General features: G+C 38.9%; 3 protein-coding genes and 2 long non-coding RNA genes across 5 annotated transcripts in view; 2 read left to right on the top strand and 3 right to left on the bottom strand.

Annotated features, from left to right (window-relative positions):
- LOC145440486 (uncharacterized) overlaps window positions 1-20,701 on the bottom strand; it is a 243,284-nt gene that overhangs the window by 94,275 nt on the left and 128,308 nt on the right. The gene's annotated exons all lie outside the window — the stretch shown is intronic.
- The window catches only part of LOC145440510 (uncharacterized), an 87,861-nt gene that overhangs the window by 51,786 nt on the left and 15,374 nt on the right, over window positions 1-20,701 (top strand). The gene's annotated exons all lie outside the window — the stretch shown is intronic.
- LOC145440491 (uncharacterized) lies at window positions 415-4,824 on the bottom strand. The gene is made up of 5 exons (XM_080318110.1): window positions 4,668-4,824; window positions 3,821-4,195; window positions 2,778-2,921; window positions 1,778-2,038; window positions 415-1,209 (listed from the first exon to the last, which is right to left on the bottom strand). Exons 1-5 carry the CDS (start codon window positions 4,727-4,729, stop codon window positions 945-947), a joined length of 1,107 nt encoding a protein of 368 aa, XP_080174236.1. The 5' UTR covers window positions 4,730-4,824; the 3' UTR covers window positions 415-944.
- LOC145440509 (uncharacterized) lies at window positions 5,797-13,066 on the top strand. Its single transcript, XR_013915548.1, has 4 exons — window positions 5,797-8,460; window positions 10,532-10,722; window positions 11,289-11,387; window positions 11,743-13,066. It is a non-coding gene; the product is annotated as an uncharacterized LOC145440509 (long non-coding RNA).
- LOC145440503 (uncharacterized) lies at window positions 15,198-19,516 on the bottom strand. The gene is made up of 5 exons (XM_080318125.1): window positions 19,206-19,516; window positions 18,661-18,837; window positions 17,693-17,786; window positions 17,539-17,634; window positions 15,198-15,662 (listed from the first exon to the last, which is right to left on the bottom strand). The coding sequence occupies exons 1-5, from the start codon at window positions 19,361-19,363 to the stop codon at window positions 15,552-15,554; spliced, it is 636 nt and encodes a 211-aa protein (XP_080174251.1). The 5' UTR covers window positions 19,364-19,516; the 3' UTR covers window positions 15,198-15,551.

The following is a 20,701-nucleotide window of genomic DNA, read 5'->3' as shown; positions in this document are numbered from 1 at the left end:
TGTTGATATACAATGCTCTTTCTAAATCTCTGCTAGCTGCTGACGATTACCCCTGACGAGTGTCAGCCGAAAATATTCGGCTCTATTTCAATATGAATATCTAATCTAATTCAATTGTATATCAAATAATGATCAATAGGCATATTCCTCATCTCCGTATACTTGCTTCCGCTAGTACTTTGACGAATTGAAAATATGTCCGTCGTTTAAAAAGGTTGAGAACCACTGTATAAACAATAGAACTCCTCCCTTTTATCAAGTCATTATTGTATTCTGTCAATTACTACGATATCGCTCTGATTCGTCTCAATCAGTTACACTCGCTGTGGACTTCGCCTCGTCATGTAGCAGTTTCGAATGAAATGACCTCCTGAACGAGTTTGCTATCGCGATCGTACTGCGAAAGACCTCGAGTCACAAGTGGAAATCTTCTTTAATGTCAACGACAATCGCCGTTTACCACTGCATGCAATACTATAATTTTAATTCACTTTATTCCTACATGCGGAATATATATTTGAAATCAGTGCGAGGATAGACACCCGAAACTACAGCGCTAGCGTCGTGTTTCCTGTTTATCGATTCACTTCTAGCACTAGCATTCTCGCTTGGCAATGTATGTAGCACATGCAAGAGGTTCATTTGTAGCTTATCAATAACTTTCAACTTGTTTACAACTGAAGATAACTTCCAGGCATGTTTTGCATAATAGCATTATTCTACTTACACAAAAAGTAACTCCGATTCACATTGCACAGCTGGTCGAATTTATCTATTAGTCGGCACAACGTGGTGACTCCTCAATGATATACCCATGACCAATATATGATACAGTTCTGCAACGGGTATTGCCATTGCGTACAATATAGATGAGTCGAGTTGAATTCGATAAATATTGATATCAAGTTGCGTTGAATGATTACGACTCATAAAGCCTATTAAAATCAGTTCTTCGTTCCAGATCTCGATTTGTAAGTCGGTATTGCAGGGCAGTTGTCATGACAGGATTTTGGCCTGGTTGGTCGCGCCGAAATGTCTTCTGATGGAAAGAAGAGGCCATTCAGCTCATATCTGTAAACGATGTGCTTCCAAGTCGATGCGACAGTCCGACTGGTTGTAGAAGTCAGGAGAGAGGTTTCAGGCTCGATGCTGACATATCCCCCGTTTTTATCCTGCATGAAGCTCGACAATATTTCGAATACATTGCCACTGAAAATATATATAAAAAAATCTGTATGACCCGGATCAAGGACCTCGCAATAACATGATAGCGATATAGTTATCTTCTCCATAACGGCAACCCGTTCAGTTCCAACAGACGTTGGATATAACCGCATTTGGTTGCTATCAAACTACAACCAAGCGGTAAATAGTACTGTAAATCAGCGCATGTCAAGTAAAATGCAGGCAAAATTGATAGAACAACAGAAAATAAATTTTTAAATCAGCATTGAAAACGAGGTCATTTTGAACAACAACCAATTCGTCAAGTCGGATAGTCATAAAGCTAAATTTTAAAATGCGTTGTGTTCAAGTACCTATAAATATCCCGATCCAGCTTAATCGTGCATGATCCTACTGCATACAAATCCATGGCGTTATAGGAAGCCCTTTTACATGTAAATCTTTAAACGTTTCATAACATAAATATGATAATTTTATATGCTACTGTTTCACACTGACGTCGCGATGTTCAAATCTGAAGTCGAATGGAAAGCGCCTGATTTACGGTTCCCTGAGTGTATTTGTCACCGGTTAGGGAGCTTACACAACTTACCTTCCATCTAGAGCATTGGCTGATTGCAGAGAAACGTCTCCTCCCCTCGAGTTTGCTGCCACGTAGAGATTTGGTTGAAGTCGTGGTTGGAATCGCCATGCGCTAATGTCGAGATGAAATTCGCCGAGCCAATGCGACCTTTTGTCATCTTGAACTGTGTAATCGACCGGAATACTTGAGTTCGGAACCAGATCTTCTGCAATCCAGCGCCTGCCGACCAGCTCTTCTTCTATGATCACCACGTACTTTTTCGCACCCATCCTGAATAATTTTAAATATGTACTATCTACATGAAAACCTGCTGGGGGTGCGGGCTGTTCAATCGTGCCGAACTATATACCAAGGACATTAACCCTCACAATGACTCCTATAGGAGTGCGTTATTTTCGGGTAGTAGATCCATCTATATAATCTGCTATGTTCACATGAAACCACGTATTCTACCAAATCATTAAAATAATCCACGGGCAAGTTTACGCAAGTTCATCGAAATAACACAAAAAGAACAATGGATATAAGTAACTTTTTGTTATACAGTGCCCCCAATCTCGCTTGTACATAAGATAACGGTTCTTAGCCGGGGTTCACACGAAACCCAGGGGTTCGCTGAGTCAGTCTCACGGTTCCAGCGGAGATCAAGACACACATCCGATTCATAGAGCAGAAGTGACACTGATATGGAGAAGAAAATCATTATAATATACTTGTTTTGTATGGCAATCATCTTTTGTTTTGTAGCACTGTTGAGAACGCACTACCAGTACACCAGTCAAAATCTAAAGTAATGTATTCGATGTGTAATGTGTAATATGGTATAGACTTTTTTTTGTGAATCAGCGAAAATTTGGGGCTCGACGAAGTCTTGCGTATCAGCGAAAGGGCTCTTCGGTTTCGTAAGGATCGAAGTATATCGGATATTCGAGACATGCGGTTGAGAATACCTTGCCTTGCGATTTCGCGGAGCCAGAGTGCCTACATTGCCGATAGATACATCACTTACGACGCAAGCTCCCTCTCCATAATAATTGACCATTCCGTCTTCACTTCAGTTGGTACGAGTTTTCCATCCCTTTGTCCAATGTATCTTGTTTCATCGAACCGAATTACGACTCCGCCTCGTACTCCAACGCTAACTGTGAAATATCTGCAAGATCAATTTTACGATTTTGAATCAGAGTAGTGGTTCCAGAGCTTCTTGGAGGTACAGAACTTCAATATACAATTAAATAGTATATTCATATTGAAATGAACCCGAATATTTTCGGCTGACACTCGTCAGGGGTAATCGTCAGCAACTAGTAGAGAATTGGAAAGAACATTGTATATCAACAATCGTATACAATGTTCTTTCCAATTCTCTACTAGTTGCTGACGATTACCCCTGACGTGTGTCAGCCGAAAATATTCGGGTTCATTTCAATATGAATATACTATTTAATTGTACAAGTGGTTCCAGAATCCCTTCCTGAGTATTGGAGTTTTATATAATATAATATAATATCGTTGGTTATATTTTTCATCTGAACAAGTCACACACAATGTACAATGCGATAAGTCACAATGCGATGTCATGAACAGATAGGAGGATGTCGAACGACACGCATCAGTAGCGATCCTTTACTCTAACATCCACCTCGGCCCAGAGTGCCCGATGTCACAGTTCTTTTCGATGTTGATCTTTTTGAAGTCGCGGCCCTTTCTACTAGTTCTTTCCATTCCTTGTGAGTGCTTTCTTTCGTCAGGTCTTTTTCTGGGCTTTTTTGTCGCCGTAAGAACGGCAACGGCGGGGAAGAGGAGCCCAGACAAACCTCCGACGGGAATCGAACTGGGTCCGTCAAATTGGTGAGCGCTTATCGTTACCGGGATCTAGGCTCCTCCTCGCCATCTGATCGGCGTAAGCGGTGTCTTAAAAAAGCAGCCTATAGAATTTTGCTGTGCTACAAGTCGGTAGCTACGGAAATACAATAAAGAATGTCAACCTGGTGTAAATAACCAATGCGGACGAAAAACACCATGAATAGGCCTACCACACGCATAACTCACGTTCTCGAAGGCTCTATCTGCATCGTAATTGATTCGAGGTCGTCCGAGACGCTGATATATAGATTGCTGTCGCGACTAGGCTTAAAAGACCAGGACGTGTTTTGGGCAGTTGCAGACGATGTCTCCCAGATCCAGAAGCCTTGCCTTGATTCATTTGAAGACACCGGGATTTCAGAGCCCACTTCCAATCCCGTATTTATCCACGCGGTGGTTGGGCCTCTACCAAATGATCTTACACTGATGGCCTCGCCCTGCTCCGATCCAGCGACATTCGCAGTTGCATTCAAATTCATGGCTGTACCATCAGTCGCATGACTGATTCTGTCATTACTATATTCTGGTATTTGAGAACCAGAACCACTCATGTTTTCCTGTCTAAGTAAAGAATCGATGATGCCGGAAATATTGATATATACTGTAGTTAGCATTGGGCAAAATAAAGTACCGGAGTCATTTGACTCCGAGTCGAGTATTGACCCTCACGACGACAAGAACAATGATGCAAGTTACACGTCATCTGTAGATTCTAGGATAATTTTCGACCAAAACTATTTCGTAGCACTTTGTGAGTGTGTAAAAATTGAAGTTATTTTGGTGAGTAGCTGTAATTATACTTTACATAAATCCAATTCGATACTCCTTTGATGGTAGCATGGCGGTTGTGATACAATCAATACATGCATATTATTTAGTTAAAGTGTGTCCCATACGCACACGCATGGTCATGGTGTGTTAAACCTATATGCTGTGCTCGGCTGATTGCATGTTCCGCGTTGCATTCGGAATATATACAGTTAAACAATTTGTAAATCCCCATAATGATAGAATCGATAAACATGCCACTTACTGCAGACATTCCAAATTATCAAATCGTACGGTGAGAATATGCAAGGTACGCACGCCCGCCATTTTCCTATACCCTGATACAGACCTCAATGGACCGGAAGTAGGCCTATAGGCTAACTAATGGAATGACACTGTACTCAATATCCGCAATACAATAACGTATCATGGTCAAGGGGAAATATTTATATCGCCTGCTCCCAAGAGGCGTGCTATTTGCATGCCTTTCGTGACAATTGGTAAACGCTCGGTAAAGTTTCGATCGATTACGCTTGTCATGATAATGACGAATTGCCCGTAGATGGTATTTTCTGCTATGGTGATTCACGATACGTAGGACCCGTATAATGATGCAATCATTTTTAATGATGGAGTATTACTAGAAGGTCACTAAACAACGTTTATCCGAATCCTTGGTCCCTTCAAATTGGTTTTAAAACCGGACGAGTGATTTAATTCAAACTATGTAAACAGCATTTCGTTGCCTGTCGTAGTATGACCAATTCACCACGAAACAAAACACAGCTTCAAACAAGTGTCAATGACCACGTCCATGAGCAGAGCATATGTTGACGCTAAATCGTTTCAGCCACCAATACCGTGCGTAGTAGTGAGACAGCAGCGGTATCAGACAATATTACTATACTATACTGTCGGTCGCGCTCGCGATGCAAAAAGGGTACCGAAATCTGCCAAATATCAAAACTGTGACTTGTGCAAGCCAGGCCGTAAAGTATGATGTGACCTATGTGATATGTAATGTATGTATTATTTATTTAGTATGTAATATATGATAATACGTGAGATAAGAGTAGGAAGCAAAATTTACCAAATGGCTGAGCAACACACTAACTTTGATTAACCTAAATTTAGCTTCTTCACGACGATTGGAAGTATCATGGGGCATTGGGGCTGCATTTGACCTACCTATAGTCTCTATTGGAGTGTAATGAACATCATTTGGCAAATGAACTGAATGATGTATAACCCTTGCGATATTCTGAACGCCCGTGTAGCTTATTCAAACAGCCAGGCATAGGGCCGACACGATACAACGAGCTCGTACTGAAGGAAATCTGGAATTTTATCATCGCGGTGTGGCAAAATATACTGCAAATGTACTGTACACTGTACAGTAGGGGTATTCATAAATGATTTTTTTCTCCAATCGTACTGGCTACTTGATAAAATTGTTAGGTCACCTAATTTAAGCCTACACACCAAATTTGGTTCGATTCCAGCCAGTAGCCGCATTGCTACACTGTAAATCCGCAAGGTCGTATTGAACACTTCATAACACTTTTTTCTGCGTACAGACACACTTTTTGGGCATATAAACGCATTGGGCCATTATCGTCGCAACGCTTCTGCGTATTTCTCCGTTTATATGTAACACTTCGCCACTGCGGCTTATTTTCAAGAACATTTATGCTTAGTAATTTATCATCAATTTCGCATTCATAAACTATCGGTAGGTTTGGAGATCACATAAAATCATGGTATATGTAAAATAATGTTATTCAACTGACCAAACCACTAAGTTTAAGGGTAATATTATAATAAAATATACATATTTCCCTGTGACGCAGAGGGGTCACCACCTTCGTTACGGTAGAGCGCGCTCGATTTCAGTTTCGAATTTGAATTGGTGGTTCGTCAGGCTTCAAGCAGAGAGTAGGGTACACTAAAAGACTCGGCAGAATGGATATATTAAAGCAGTTTCTGCTACCTGATGGCGTAAAGGATCATAACGTCCATGTACTGTAAGGTATGGAAATGCGGTAAATGTTATTGAATATTATGTAATGTGAGAATAGTCATAAAATGAGCTCGTTTTGACATTGCAGTAAGGTCGTTTGTTTTTTTAGATGTTATAGTAGGCTACTGATATCCCTTATTCATATGAATGTTCTTTAGATGTTTTGTAGTATATGAATCGTCTGATCTTATTGCTGGAGGATCGAGCTTCGAATCTGATAATATACCAGGCTGCGACCAGGTACAAGGTACTGATGGGAAGCTGCTTTCGAACTAACTTTTTTGATATATAGATAAAGGGATGTTCTCTCCATCCACACTGAAATAACCCTATGTAGGCGATATTGTGGTCCATTGTGGACAAGTACTGCAATGTCAGCAATTGAATGCCAGTATGACAGTCATGCAACGGTTTTGATTGTTTTTCAACTGCAACACATTTTACACTGTACTGCTTACTAAAGCGATTTTTTTGACATTTTAAAATAGGTCAAAATTTTGTCAAAATTGTACCGTCAGGTCAAAAATTGCCAAAATTGTTTACAAAATCAAAATGTTTTGGGCAAACTTGCATTTCGTTTGTATCATAGATCATTGCACTGTCGCTGAACTTATCATTTTACAATTTACATCTTGTAGCCTACTTTATAGTCCTACCGTTGTAGACGGACCATCGTCTGCTCATTGTGAATCATAGACTGTCAAATGAAACAAATGCTCAACGTAGCCTACTGCACTATCGTAACTGAAGTAACACTGCGTGGGCATTGGTTCTTCTATTAGAAACCGTATGATGAAAAATTGCGATGTAGACAACTTTGTCATAATGAGAGAGAGGGCAGTGTACTCACAACTTCAGTGTAGCCGGCCAACAACTGCCGCTGGTGAACGTTCTTTCTTCATTCTTGCCAAGCTGCTTAGTTAGGACAGACACTTTCTACCCGAAAATGTAGGAAAGTATCTTTCGTTGTACTACAACAAAGTTTTAAATATTTCTACCAAAATAGGAGATGTAACTAATACTAGAATTCTCAACGGGTCCAGATTTCGATAAAATAAGGTTTTTTCATGTAAAAATTTGTCAGTTTTCATGCTAAAAGATTTTTTCAGGTCAAACTACTTCGGATAAACAGACAGCTCCATCCAGATATAAAGATAAGTACCGGTAATACAATTCTAACATTATGTGAGAAACACCTAATTTAAGTACATGGGGTCAAAATTAAGTTTTTCATCATCAAAATATGTGTGAATTTGGATTTTTTAGTCAAATTTCCCTTTTAGGTCCAAAAAATCGTCCTCATAATAGCATAGCAAAACAAACAATCTTTTCAACAAACCATGGATCACAAGGGGTAGTATTTGTTTCGCCCAATCCCCAAATTTGACTTTTCTGAGTTTATATTATGATACGGTAACAGAACTAAACTCTATGTCGCAGGTAGTATGTATTGAAATTGGCACCTTTTTGAAATGCATTTGCTGTATGGAATCCTGGTAAGCATCACGGTGATTTGTAAGTGAACTGGTATATCCGTAGAGAATGAATTTGATTCTGTTGCATTCGGTTATCTTTGTGATAAAGATTTTTATGAGTGTCTGCTGATAAAATTTCACTAAAATTGTTAACAATCCAGGAAGTATACTACCTGTGCCAGAGTAAAATTGGTGGTAACGTCATGTGCAACTTTCCGTTCCATTACTTAATTATTCTATGAAAGACATCCTTCTTCCATGCACAACTTATGGCAGAAAATAACAACTGTATCCAGTATGATATCTGCGTGATTACTGAGCAGCTCATTTGTATTGCGAATTTTCGCAACAAATATTTTCTTTTCAGTAGTTTTGGATTGATCCTCAAATTCGTCCAACTGATGTCGACTCTTTAAAAAGAGCCCCCTGGCTCTACCGTACCTGCGCTATCAGACAATGTTGACAGTGACGTGGGGAGTCGCTCGTAACGGGTTTTGTGCCAGCACAATCATCTTATGCGATACAGACCGTTGTCTCAAGAACCCATGGATACATGTGATTATGTAAGCCTATTTATTCATTTTATATATCACCATTGATTATGTAATTTGCTGGTTTTTGCAGTCCTACTTTTCTCACGAACTATCTCGCAGAGTAGCTTACGGACTATTCGATATGAGCTAAAAAGGCTTCATCTGTGTACACTGTACAGTGAACACTGAACTGTATATACTGAACACCGAACAGAGATGTAGTTAAACGTAATGAGCTCGTGTAACTTGTACTTTAACTATTGCTTACTGAACTATAATGGACTAGGTCAGTGGTTCTCAACCTGGGGGGCTGAGCACCTCTTCTGCGCTTCGGTAACCTACCTGTGTGAAATATTTATATTTACTTCTGCATAAAATTTACAATTTTCCTTCGGTATTTATTGTATTTTCTAGGAGCAGCGTTTGGATTTGACCAGTAAAATTAAGAGCCGCCATGGCACGCCAATAATCAGGGACTCATCAAGCCTGGGTTGCGGCTGATGGAGAGAATATGAAAAATGCCCTAATGTGTAGGTAGTAGGTAGTAGGCCTATGTATTGCAATTGGCACCTTTTTGAAATGGATTTGTTGTTTAAAATACTGGTAAACATCGCCATGTTTCGTGAGTAAACTGGTATATCCTTAAATAATGAATTTGATTCGGCTGCCTTCGGTTATTTTTATGAATGTTTGCTGGTAAAATTTCACTAAAATGATTAACAATCCAGGAAAGTATGGTACTCTGGCTGGAGTAAAATTGGTGGTAAGGTCACATGCAACTTTCCATTACAATAATTAATTGTTCTATGAAAGACACCCTTTTGTCCCATACGATACATCCAGTCTGATATCTGCGTAAATACCAGTGTTGGGATGACTCGAGTCATGACTTGACTCGAGTCAGACTCGAGTCACCTTTTTCGTATGACTTGACTTGACTCGAGTCACTTTGCTAAAATGACTTGACTTGACTTGACTTGACTCGGCGTATCAGAAATGTGGATTGACTCGTGACTCGGAGTAAAATCCACGAGTCAATTTCAAGTCATCAAGTAATCGGTATCGATTAAAATCACTGCATCTTGCATATGGTCGGATTGTTCGCGAAAATCTTGTGTAACCCGTGAGAGCGGCCAATCATTCAATGATCGTGCGTTTTACTGAGCCTCCATTGTTCTCTCACAAATAAATTGACCGCAAATGAAGTGATCGAAGCTTACATCTTTACAGTAATTTAATAACAAAATGTCTATTTCTGTTCTCTGTCCTTACCTTAACCAAACCTCTTGTTTTATTGAAATCTAATTCGAATATAGTTTATATAGTCCTCAACGATTGGAGCAGCCTCGAATTGTATTATATCAATTTGTAAATCGGTAATGTATTGCATCTTATCAATTCGTTTCTCAATTCTCTATTTTGGCGGTAACTATAAACTGAGGCTATGCAATTACTTACGTAGTTTAGCAGCTCTACGTATATTAGCAGCTCTACGTAGGCTATATGTGAGCGATGCAGCGCCTTCTTGCGTGTATACGTGTATATTTAACTCTATATATTCGTTCATCGGCTCAGAATCGATGGCCACTCAATCTGTATTTCAGATAGCTAGCAAAATGCAATGACGCAATCATGCCTCATACTTCGAAAAGGCAACTTGACTTGAATTGTGACTTGACTCGTGACTTGACTTGACTCGACTCGACTTGACTCGAGTCACCTCCAAAAATTTAGTGACTTGACTTGACTCGAGTCACCTTCGAAACCCGATTGACTTGACTTGACTCGAGTCAAAATGTGCAATGACTCGATATGACTCGTGACTCGAAGGTAGTGACTTGATCCCAACACTGGTAAATACTGAATGCTGGTGACGTCATATTTTGTGATACGATTGTTGATGTACAACGTTCTTTCGAGTTCTTCACTAGTTGCTGACGATTACCTCTGACGAGTCTCAGCCGAAAATATTCGGGCTCATTTCAATATGCATATACTATTAAATTTCATATTGAAGTTTTGTACCTCGAAGAAGCTGTTCGAATATTGAATAGTTCCCATGTATTGCAGATTTTTAAAACAAGTATTTTCTTTTCAACAGTCTTAGATTGATCCTCGAATTCATCCGACTGATGTCGACTCTTCGAAAAGACTCCCTGTTTCTACCGTGCCTGTGCTAACAGACAATGTTGATAGTGACGTGAGCAGTCATCTGAACGGATTTTGTACGGGTGCAGTCATCTTTTGCGATACAAACTTCTGCCTCAAGAACCCATGGAAACATGTGATTATGTAAGTCTATTTATTCATTTCATATATCATCATTGATTATGTAATGTGCTGATTTTTGCAGTCCCAATTTTCTCAAAAACTATCTATATATGCTATATGAGCAGAAGAGAGGCTTGATCTGTGTACATTGAACAGAGGTGTTGTTGAATGTAAAGAGCTGGTGTAACTTGTATTTAAACTACTGCTTACTGAACTATACTTGGAACATCAAATGGAGATCATTTCCCATGTCGTGCTAATTGCAATTAATTTCGTTAGTTAAATTTAATCAGGAATTTAATCAAGGATTTTGAAAGATTAAGAACAGTTACAATTACTGCAATGAAGGAAAAGTATTCAACACCTTCGATAAGATGTCACAAAGTTTTTGTACTAAAGACAATCAATGTGTCCTTTGTCTGGTATATTTTCTCGTCTCAATTCAAAGCAGCTATAAAATCTTGGAATCAAAGTTATATGTAAAGCCTACCGTATGTTAATTATTATAATGGAAATCCGAACCCGGAGGGATAACAATTCTACTATATTTATTGTCGGATCTTGTTTGCAATCAACTACATTTTCAGCAAAACGAGGTTGATGAAGTCAACTGTCTTCTTCTCCAATCCAAATTGAGAGACAAACGAATATAATTCAAGACCCAAGCGCATGTCTTATTGAAACAGGTACCGTAATCTTTCTTTTTTGTGGACCATACAAATTTACATAGACCTGCGACGTTCTGCTACAACTGTCATTCTGAGTTACAGTTCTGCAGTCTCACTGTTGCCTGTGCGTCTGAATGTCAATGTAAATGTCAAAATGGCCGAATTGAAAAAAACGCAGACCTGATTCAAGATATTTTTTTTTAGTCGTCATGCTAATTTTAGTCCTTCTCAGTGGTAGGATTTTACATGTATCCGAGCGCCTTTACTGCGCTTGTGTAACCTGCATGTGTGAAATATTTATATTTATTTCTGCATAAAATTTAGAATTTTCATTGACATATTCGAAACTTTGGAATTTAATCACATTTTCAAGGAGCGCAACTTGGAGTCGACCAGTAGAAAAGAAACAAACACCATGGCACGCCACGAATCCAAGATTGACCGAGCCTGGATTGCAGCTGATGGCAAGAATATAAAACTTACTCAGTGAAAATGGAGTATTCAGAAACATTGTTGACGTTTTGAGCTGCTATGCATTGGATTGTCATACCCTAAAAGAGTGATTCTCAAACAGGAGAAAGCATTTGAAGCGTCGTGAAGCCGCTGTCAACTAAAATCTTTTTCGCACAGGGCAGCTTCTAGTTATTTCTCTGTGTATGGTCAGAATTTAATATTTGAATATTCTCTCATCAACAACCATTACCGTCACTGCCATCCAACTATCCTTTGGGATTTCTAGCGTTCTGGTTACTTTTTTTACTTTATGATACGACAATATGGAGTGTGTGAAATTTTTTGCTATCATATGGCAGCGTGTCCAAAAATGTTTAAGAACCACTGCCCTAATGACTTCAAGATTACATATTTTGCAGCAGACTGGTAAATAACAGCAAAATCTTTTCTGTAAATCTATAAAATTTGTATGGACTCAAAGAAACGATTTCTTTGTTATTTAAACAAAAGTGATTGGCATTAAGCTGATATAAATACTTCTAATGCAAGCCCTAGGATATTTCTAGCAGGCCAATTTCATTGAGAGTAAAAAAATACTTATGGTTGTTTATCGTGGTAGTGGTAGTGATACTGATACATTCATTGTTTGTTTGTTTGTTTACAATAAAATTAGAAATTTACAAGCCGTAATTTGATCAGTTTTAAATAAGTTGTAATGATTTGTGTTGATCATGTTTTCCGCTAACAGACGTAACCAATGAATTTGATTCCATGCCCCTGTAACGAAAGTTTAGGATACTAAATGATATTTTGTTATCACTATCCCTAATTCCCTATGCATTCATTTTCATGATTGAGCGAGTTGCATGATATTTGTAGTGAGTTTGCTCTTAATCATTTGTGATGTTCGTGATTTCATCGACTCTTCCGGGAACGGTTTCAACTGCTGATCTGAATTTTTGAAACCCTGTCACAGCAGCTATTGGAAATTTCAATGTTTGCATGTATTTAATCACCCAGGTTGGGTATTAAAAGCGTCATTTATTCATGAATCAATAAAATCTGATTTTATTTTGAGCCCTGCGTTCCAGTGACTAGTCAACAAGCCACTTTGAGACTGAACACTTTTTAGGTAAACACTTTTAATTTGAACACTTCGCAACACTTCTAGGCGTTCAATTTTTGGATCACGTTTCGTGTTCAATTTTCCGGGTTGAGCAACACTTCAAAACTTACAGTGTACAGGAGAAGAAAGTTTCTATTTAATATATAAAAAGAAATAACAAATGATTTGAAAATTTTCTGTTCACCCCATGGAAGTGTAAGGTTGTCTATAGAAACGATATTCACCAAATTTGGTTTAATTCCAACTAGTGGAAGCGGGGTTATTGCCGCCGAAAAATTTGGATTTTAATAAAATAGTATTTACGGTGGACGCCACTATAATAAATAATTAAAGAATTGTTCACCGTAAATACTATTTTATTCATAATCCAAATAGTATTTACGGTGACCAATTCTTTAATTATTTATTATAGTGGTGCACACCGTAAATACTATTTTATTGAAATCCAAATTTTTCGACGCCAATAACTCCGCTTCTACTGGTTGGAATTGAACCAAATTTGGTGAACATCGTTTCTATAGACAACCTAACACTTTCATGGGGTGAAAAGAAATTATTCAAATTTTTTGTTATTTAGTTTTATATAATAAATAGAAACTTTCTTCTCCTGTAGCAATGCAGCTACTGGTTGGAATTGAACCAAATTTGGTGTGTAGGCTTAAATTTGGTAACCTACCAATTTTAACAAGTAGCCAGTGAGATTTGAGAAAAAAGTCATTTTTGAATACCTCACTGTACAGTCCAACAAAAACAGCGTTATCTCCTATAGTCGAAGCTCGCTTGGCTCTGGAACGTACAATAAGTAGGGCTGGGAAAAAAATCACACATCTAGGATTATATGTCAGGGACGGGCAACATACGACCCGAAGAGAGTTTCCGGTCTTACGTGATGATGTCGTCCGTGGCTGGAGAAAGGAGGCCACGAAAGTGTACTTGTTCTGTTCGGGTCTACATACATTTGCGAGCAAACATTTCTGACCATGAAAATGAACAGACAAAGCTGCGTTCCAATCCAACTGATGCTCACTGGCAGTCTTTACCAGGGGCTTCTACGTCCGACATGCAACCAGAGTTAAAAGAGCGTGTCGACAACTTTGATCGACCACAGCTCTTATTGACTTCAACAGCTATTGAAGTAGCCTATATTCATTGCGTTATTAAATTCATTAAATACTGTTTGTGGTCTCTATGCTTTCAACTTATATAGACAATTTATTCCTCGTACAGGTGGATAAATACACGATTACTGTATCGATCTAGGAATCCGACCCGCCTAGTATTTCATTTTCCTCTATCCGGCCCGACGACTGGAGAAGTTGCCCGCCCCTGTTGCAAGTGATTTGATTCTGAATGGAGTATGTTGCTTCGAATGGAGTCTAGTATCACTAATTAAGACGTCATAACAATATGAAAGACGTGGAATGTTCAAATACATATACCTTTTATGTCACTACAAAGATTATAATGCCAGTATTACAACATATCGAAGAGAATTTTTTTCTACCATGCTTATTTCATTGGACTTTTTGACAATGCTGATATTGCTGAGGGTTGATCGATCACGATTCCACAGATATGTCATCTTTACTAACATGCACACTGCATAACTTTGTACTTTAACTACCTATTTCGTTTGCTGCGTTACCACCAATCGAGGTTTTAAGGCTTCAAGAGTGGAATATACTATCAAAACTATTTATCCATTCTGGTCTGCGGAAATATCACTAATCATATTTGTTAATATTTCATAATTTCAATTTTCAAAACTCCACACACGCTATACTGCAGGCTAGGATTCGCAAAGTCGGAAATATTAGGAAAGTGTTCTCTTCGCAGTTTCAGTCCGTAATTTAGAGCCGAAATTATCTTCGATCAAGAGTCGACCCTTTGACCTTGTGGGTCGTAACGATCAGTTTAGTTACACAACATTCTCGAGCACATCCTCCCCGTCATTATTTCCCATTGAAAGCAATTCGTCGACAACACCGCACAGACAAAAGAAACATAAAACGATTGACTCCTACCTAAGGTCGATGATTCACCCTGCCTACTTCTATTTTAAAGGAAATATGTTTCGCATTGTAACATTAATAAACGATACCACCTACGTGACAATTATGGCGAAGTTAAGACAACGAGCAATACCGGTAAAGTTAGAGCCTTGGTATGTGAGGTTAGGGTTATAATTCGAAATATGTTGGCCTGTATTGACCGCAATGACACTGTAAGTAATATTCGAACACAATTGATTGCAAGATCTCGCGACAATTTATTCGACCAATAAAATGCATGAAAAATACCAGAAGTAAAATACGGTGAGACTCAAAATGACAAAAACGTACAGAACAAAATCTCGATTTCCTTGAAAGGTAAATATTTCACAGTTTGGAGGCAATTCTTTGTGACGCCAGGACTGCGTGCGAAAAACTCATTCGGCAGAGAATCGAATGCATACGGTTTTAGTGGGAAGTGCGACATCAGCAGGAAACTCGGAAATTTCGGGAAGAAATGACGCACAGATGATAATAATTGATAAATAACACGACGTAAGAGAGCATCGACCTCGTAAGTGCAACTGTCCGTGATAGGTTGAATTAAATTATCTACTTCAGGGTGTGACTCCAGTTGATCGGGTTGTATTGTAATATTTCACGGTCCCGTTGATTTTCTTGATGTCTCTGGAGGACTCGAGCCTTCCACCTTTCTTCCATTAGCTGTAGAAATTCGTAGTGTGTTAGTCATGAAGTTGCATCACCGAAGAAATGGAAACTCCAATATTTGAATGTGTTACGTTGGCGCGACACTCGATCTACTCCAAAAATTATGATCCTAATCGATATGACACTAATCCAACGCGTGAAACTATCATCAGGTCATCACGTATTCCTTGTGCATAGAAATCTTCATTGTTTCTGTTTGGTTTAACTAAGACGAATATGCGTGTCAGCTTCTTTCACTACTTTACGGAGGTATATACTATACACCTCGTTTGCTTTGTTTGTTCTTTACTCATGATATTTAGACAACCACATGGTCATTTACGCCGGACTCATCTGATTGCGGTGTGTTGCCAAACTTCACCGTGCCACACTTTGCTTCTAGGCACTATTGTAATTCAATGTCGTTTCGGGAGGCAACGACTTGGGCTAGGCAAAGTCGAGTACTTGAGTGATTCGATTCTGAATCACGTATTATGCTTCGAGTCGAGTCGAGTATTCGAGTATCACTCATTATGACGTAATAACAGTATGTCATCATCATCATCATTGGTTTATTAGCAATTTTATCAGTTAAATACACCACAAAAAATGCGATACAATGAAAAGAAAGGAAGATGTCGAAGCGACTAGGAGTTGTCTATGGAATCGGACACCCACCTTGGCCTAGGCGATGTAAAGAGGAGGCATGCACACTGAATGAAAGTAAAGAAGATAGTATAGAAAAAGGAAACGACAAGAAATAGGGCGGCATGTCATGGGAAGAGAGATCGATAGGTCAGTCGTGGTCCGGTAATCTTGAGGATGGACTGTATTTATTTAGTAGTAATTGCTTGTATTTCGACTTGAATGTGGACATGCTCGTCGACTGCCGGATGGCCGGCGGGATACTGTAGGATGTCAAAGTTCAAATATGTACCTTTTATGGTACTACAAAGAATATAATACCAGTTCTACATCATATTGAAGATACTTGGACTTAGTCACAACGTTGTGGGTTGATCATGACTTCATAAATATGTTACTTCTAGTAACCTTCGTAGCTTGGTACTATCTGTTTCGTATGCCGCGATATGGCCATGGCCAATCAAGGTATCAAGGCTTCCACAGTGGAAAATGCTGTCGAAACTATAATTGTCGTTGATAAATTTACTTTCAGTGGCGATGAGCGTATTATTTTAGTACTCGAAAAAATCGTATTTTACGACTCGACTCGAATCATTAGAATTAATACTCGATTCGGATTCGAGTAATCGAATCCTTGTGCCCAGCACTGGCAACGACTAGCCTCTTTAGAGACATACAGCAGTCATCTATTTATGAGCCTTCGAGTCTTGAAAACCATAACGTAGTCCTTAGAATTGAAGGAATATCAATATTATTCGCTTTTTCGAAATCTTCCCGATTTCGAAAGAAAATGTTTGTTTGTTTCTTGAATAAACAAGATTGAATAATTTCTGGAAAAGTCCCATGATATAAATATAGACATATCCATGCTTGGATATTAGCTATTCATGTTCAGAACTTGCTTGCTGTGAACCAGGTTCGATAATAATCCGTCAAATGGGGCGATTAGTTGTCATCTCGGTGTCATTGTTAAATGTAAAAATGATTTCCGATGCATATGCCAAACAAAGTATATGAGCCGCTGAACTCGCTTTTTCCCTGCGGGAATGAAATCAGGCAAACCTATTGGCGTCAAATTTGTTTATCTCAAAGATGGCGAAACTGATGTTTAAATCATTGAAGCAAAGGAAAGGCTCAGGAAATCATAACACGCGACGAGCCATCCGCGCACTCTTACAGAGCACGCTGCACGTACACTGCACAGTGCACACTATGCACAGTTAACAGTTGGTATTTATGTCGTCACCTTTTTGTTCTCTTGCGTGAAAGTATTTAAATGACGCAATTTCTCTCTTCTCATGTCCGTGTCTCTTTGGACTTCGTCACGGTCACGTTCCGTTGTCTGAATATTAAAACGGTCCGGATGTATCAATGCCGATCGTCTGTTTGAACAACCTTACTAAAATACTGTCGCGCAGCGCTTGATGAAAATCCGACCGTCTTTTCGTCGTTCTTTCGTCCATCTGTGACTTCAAAACGCTTCGTATGTTCGATCTGTGCATATATAGTTATAGAAAAATCACTTAACTGAACATATTTGCAATCTGACCATCACTTGGCCAAACCAAGTCTATGACGGACACCGACGAAGATTGTCCGATTATAACTATTCGATAGGGGATCACTGATATGGTTTGATTTCAAGGAGTCACGCCAAAATTTATCTGTGAATTATAATTGATATGCATATTAATTTTGACAAATAGCTTATATGCGTGAATTTCGCTTGTGAGATATGAATTATCAACGGAATACTTCTATGACACATGTCGAATTTGCGTACTGCTGAGTCCTGGTGACCGATTGATCCAAATTTATATCGATAGCCGTTGCTGCAATTAGGATCAGCTGTGTATCAATACTGAGCTGGTGGTGAGCAACAACTTGAGTCAGTATAAAACCCGTATGTTATTCGTAATATCGTGTAACGCGGCACAGTAACTTCATATTGCACATTTATTCGCTAAAAGCTTTTCGACGATCTCTATCAGTAGCGAACGTCAGTAATAGGGTGAATCAAGTTCGGAATCCATAGGAACTTTCGTATGTGTAATGTGTATGGCGTAATAATCATAAAAACGAACAACTAGTATACTCGTTAGATACAGCAGTAACGATAAACGATACATAACATTACACGTTAGCGAGTAAGCTACTCATCGTGTGAGACACAAGTTTCGCCTCGTGAAAGTCCACTAAACCCGATATTCTGAATAGCTTTTACTTTCAAATTTGATAGGGATCTGTAATTCAAAGGCTTGCGCTTATATATAGTATCATCCAAAGTATTGTACAATGGTGGTATGGTCTAGCTCTTTCACATCCACGACACTGTGTGATGCTGATCTAATCCAGATTTGATGCTTGCCTGTATGACTCTTTCACAGACGGGTCGCCGTATCGAGGTTTCTGCCATTCGCCGTGGTACCGAAACCATTCCCTCCTTTGCATTATTTGACAGCGCTTGTACATGTGTCCGTGAGCGTCAAATGTTTCCATAAAAACAGTACGACGCGGTACCGTCGGAGGATGAAGAACATCGATTCTGAAGGAACATATTGTGCGTCCGTTGATATTTTTCGAATAGATGTCAGTAAATGCACGTACCAAGAATCAAGGTTTTTATACGATATGACATATCAACCTCGCCATCGACACATGCGTCATTCATTTCATCACTTGTCCTATGCAGAGACGGGTGTCTGATTTCAAGGACTACTCCAAGTCGTCTCGAAAACTTCCTACTTTTTTAGTGTATCACAGTTTTGTGGTGTTTTGAAATTATAATATTATTAATAAACTGATACTAATACTGATATGTGAAATGCATTTACGCGGGACTGCTATACGTGAACCAAGTTTAAAGTTTGAAATGGTTTCCTAGCAATACGACTGGTAAATTTTAGTGTTTACCTTTTCGTTGGTTCCAGGTCGTGAAGAATCGGTGCAATTAAAGTGGGTTTCGGTGTTATAGATGGCAGTCGGGTCGGTAGGGTGGCACTTCGTCTATGGCGAGAATTGGACCGTGATCCCGGCAGTGAGCCATTTGGCGGTAACGTCGCTGACGTCATAATATATGGTAGTGAATGTGTTGTTAGGCTGTGGTATCGTCAATACTTGGCGTAAAGACCCATTAAAGGTGATGCTTCCTCTTCCCTCGATACGTTGTATGTCATAGGGTGTTCTTATCCAGCATTGAAATTAAATGATTGGTTATAACGGCTGTTATAGAGAAGAAGGATTGCAATATTCAAGTCTATACCTACTACAAACAATTTATTAGATTATAGAATTTAGTATATTACGTTTACCAGTTCAAAGTAAAAAAACCCAGATATTTACGGATGCTTCCGATCGGTTCGAATACTTAATCAGAGTGTTTTAAAATCCTAACATGAATAGAGTGGCCGATTACAATCATTAAGTAGATCTAAAAGATACAAAGATGGTAATACGGAATGTCTGATGAGTCACCGTTTCCAAAGCAAAGTGCAATTTACAAAATAGCAATGACATATCTTCATCTTGAGTAATAAACCTCGACCGTTATCATTTTCAATGTGCTCAAAGATTTTTCATCACATGCGATTCAGTCAATCGCAGAAATTTGTACAAATTATCCATACACAGAAAGAACATAATTCCTGATCAATTTATACGTAATCCATTACCGTCACTGAAACCAATATTCAATTTAATTCTAACTGTATATATCATATATCTGCCTATCGTTCGTGGACTTGTTTGAGAGCATCAGTATGATCCTAGAACTCAACGGTTCTTGGTGGTGAACCGCAGAAGAGTAATAAAATACAAGGAATTCAAAGTTTGATTTCCATAACTATTTAGAAGAGCTAATTTAGCAAGCGTGAATTTCTCATTGCAGACTAGATCTATTGAACATATATTTGTAGGTTTCCTAGAACCTGTATGTTACCTATAGCTTCAAGCCTCCACTCCATTGAGTCGCTATCACCCCGTGACAGCACTCCTGCAGAGCACCAGGTTAATTTCTCAACAAATTAACAGAAGATGGTCATAAATCGATATCTGTATTTTCTTTCATACTGCTCGTTTACGCAGTTTCATGGTTCGTCACAGATTCCATCAAGACAAATCGCTGCAAAGTGGACCCTGCTGAACACTTCGCAGCTTAGAGCTAACTTAATTTCACAAATATATACAGAGTCGCTACATCATTCCTCAACAAAATACCGCCACATACATAGCGAACGACATGACCCGTGGGAAGATCATATTCGTGTCATACATATATCAACATTAATCCGATACACAATACGCAGAGAGCCGAGGGTTCCTAAATTTCCCGTCATTGTTATATCAGCTCTCGACTCGTTCAAGTGGTGTAAGACTCCGGCGAAAAAACGTGGTGAACAATACCTCACTAA

This window comes from Botryllus schlosseri, chromosome 6 (assembly GCF_051294905.1).
Source record: "Botryllus schlosseri isolate E-star chromosome 6, Bs_hap1, whole genome shotgun sequence".
Lineage (NCBI taxonomy): Eukaryota > Metazoa > Chordata > Ascidiacea > Stolidobranchia > Styelidae > Botryllus > Botryllus schlosseri.
Note: the sequence above shows the minus strand (reverse complement) of the source record. Positions and strands in the feature narration are given on the sequence as shown.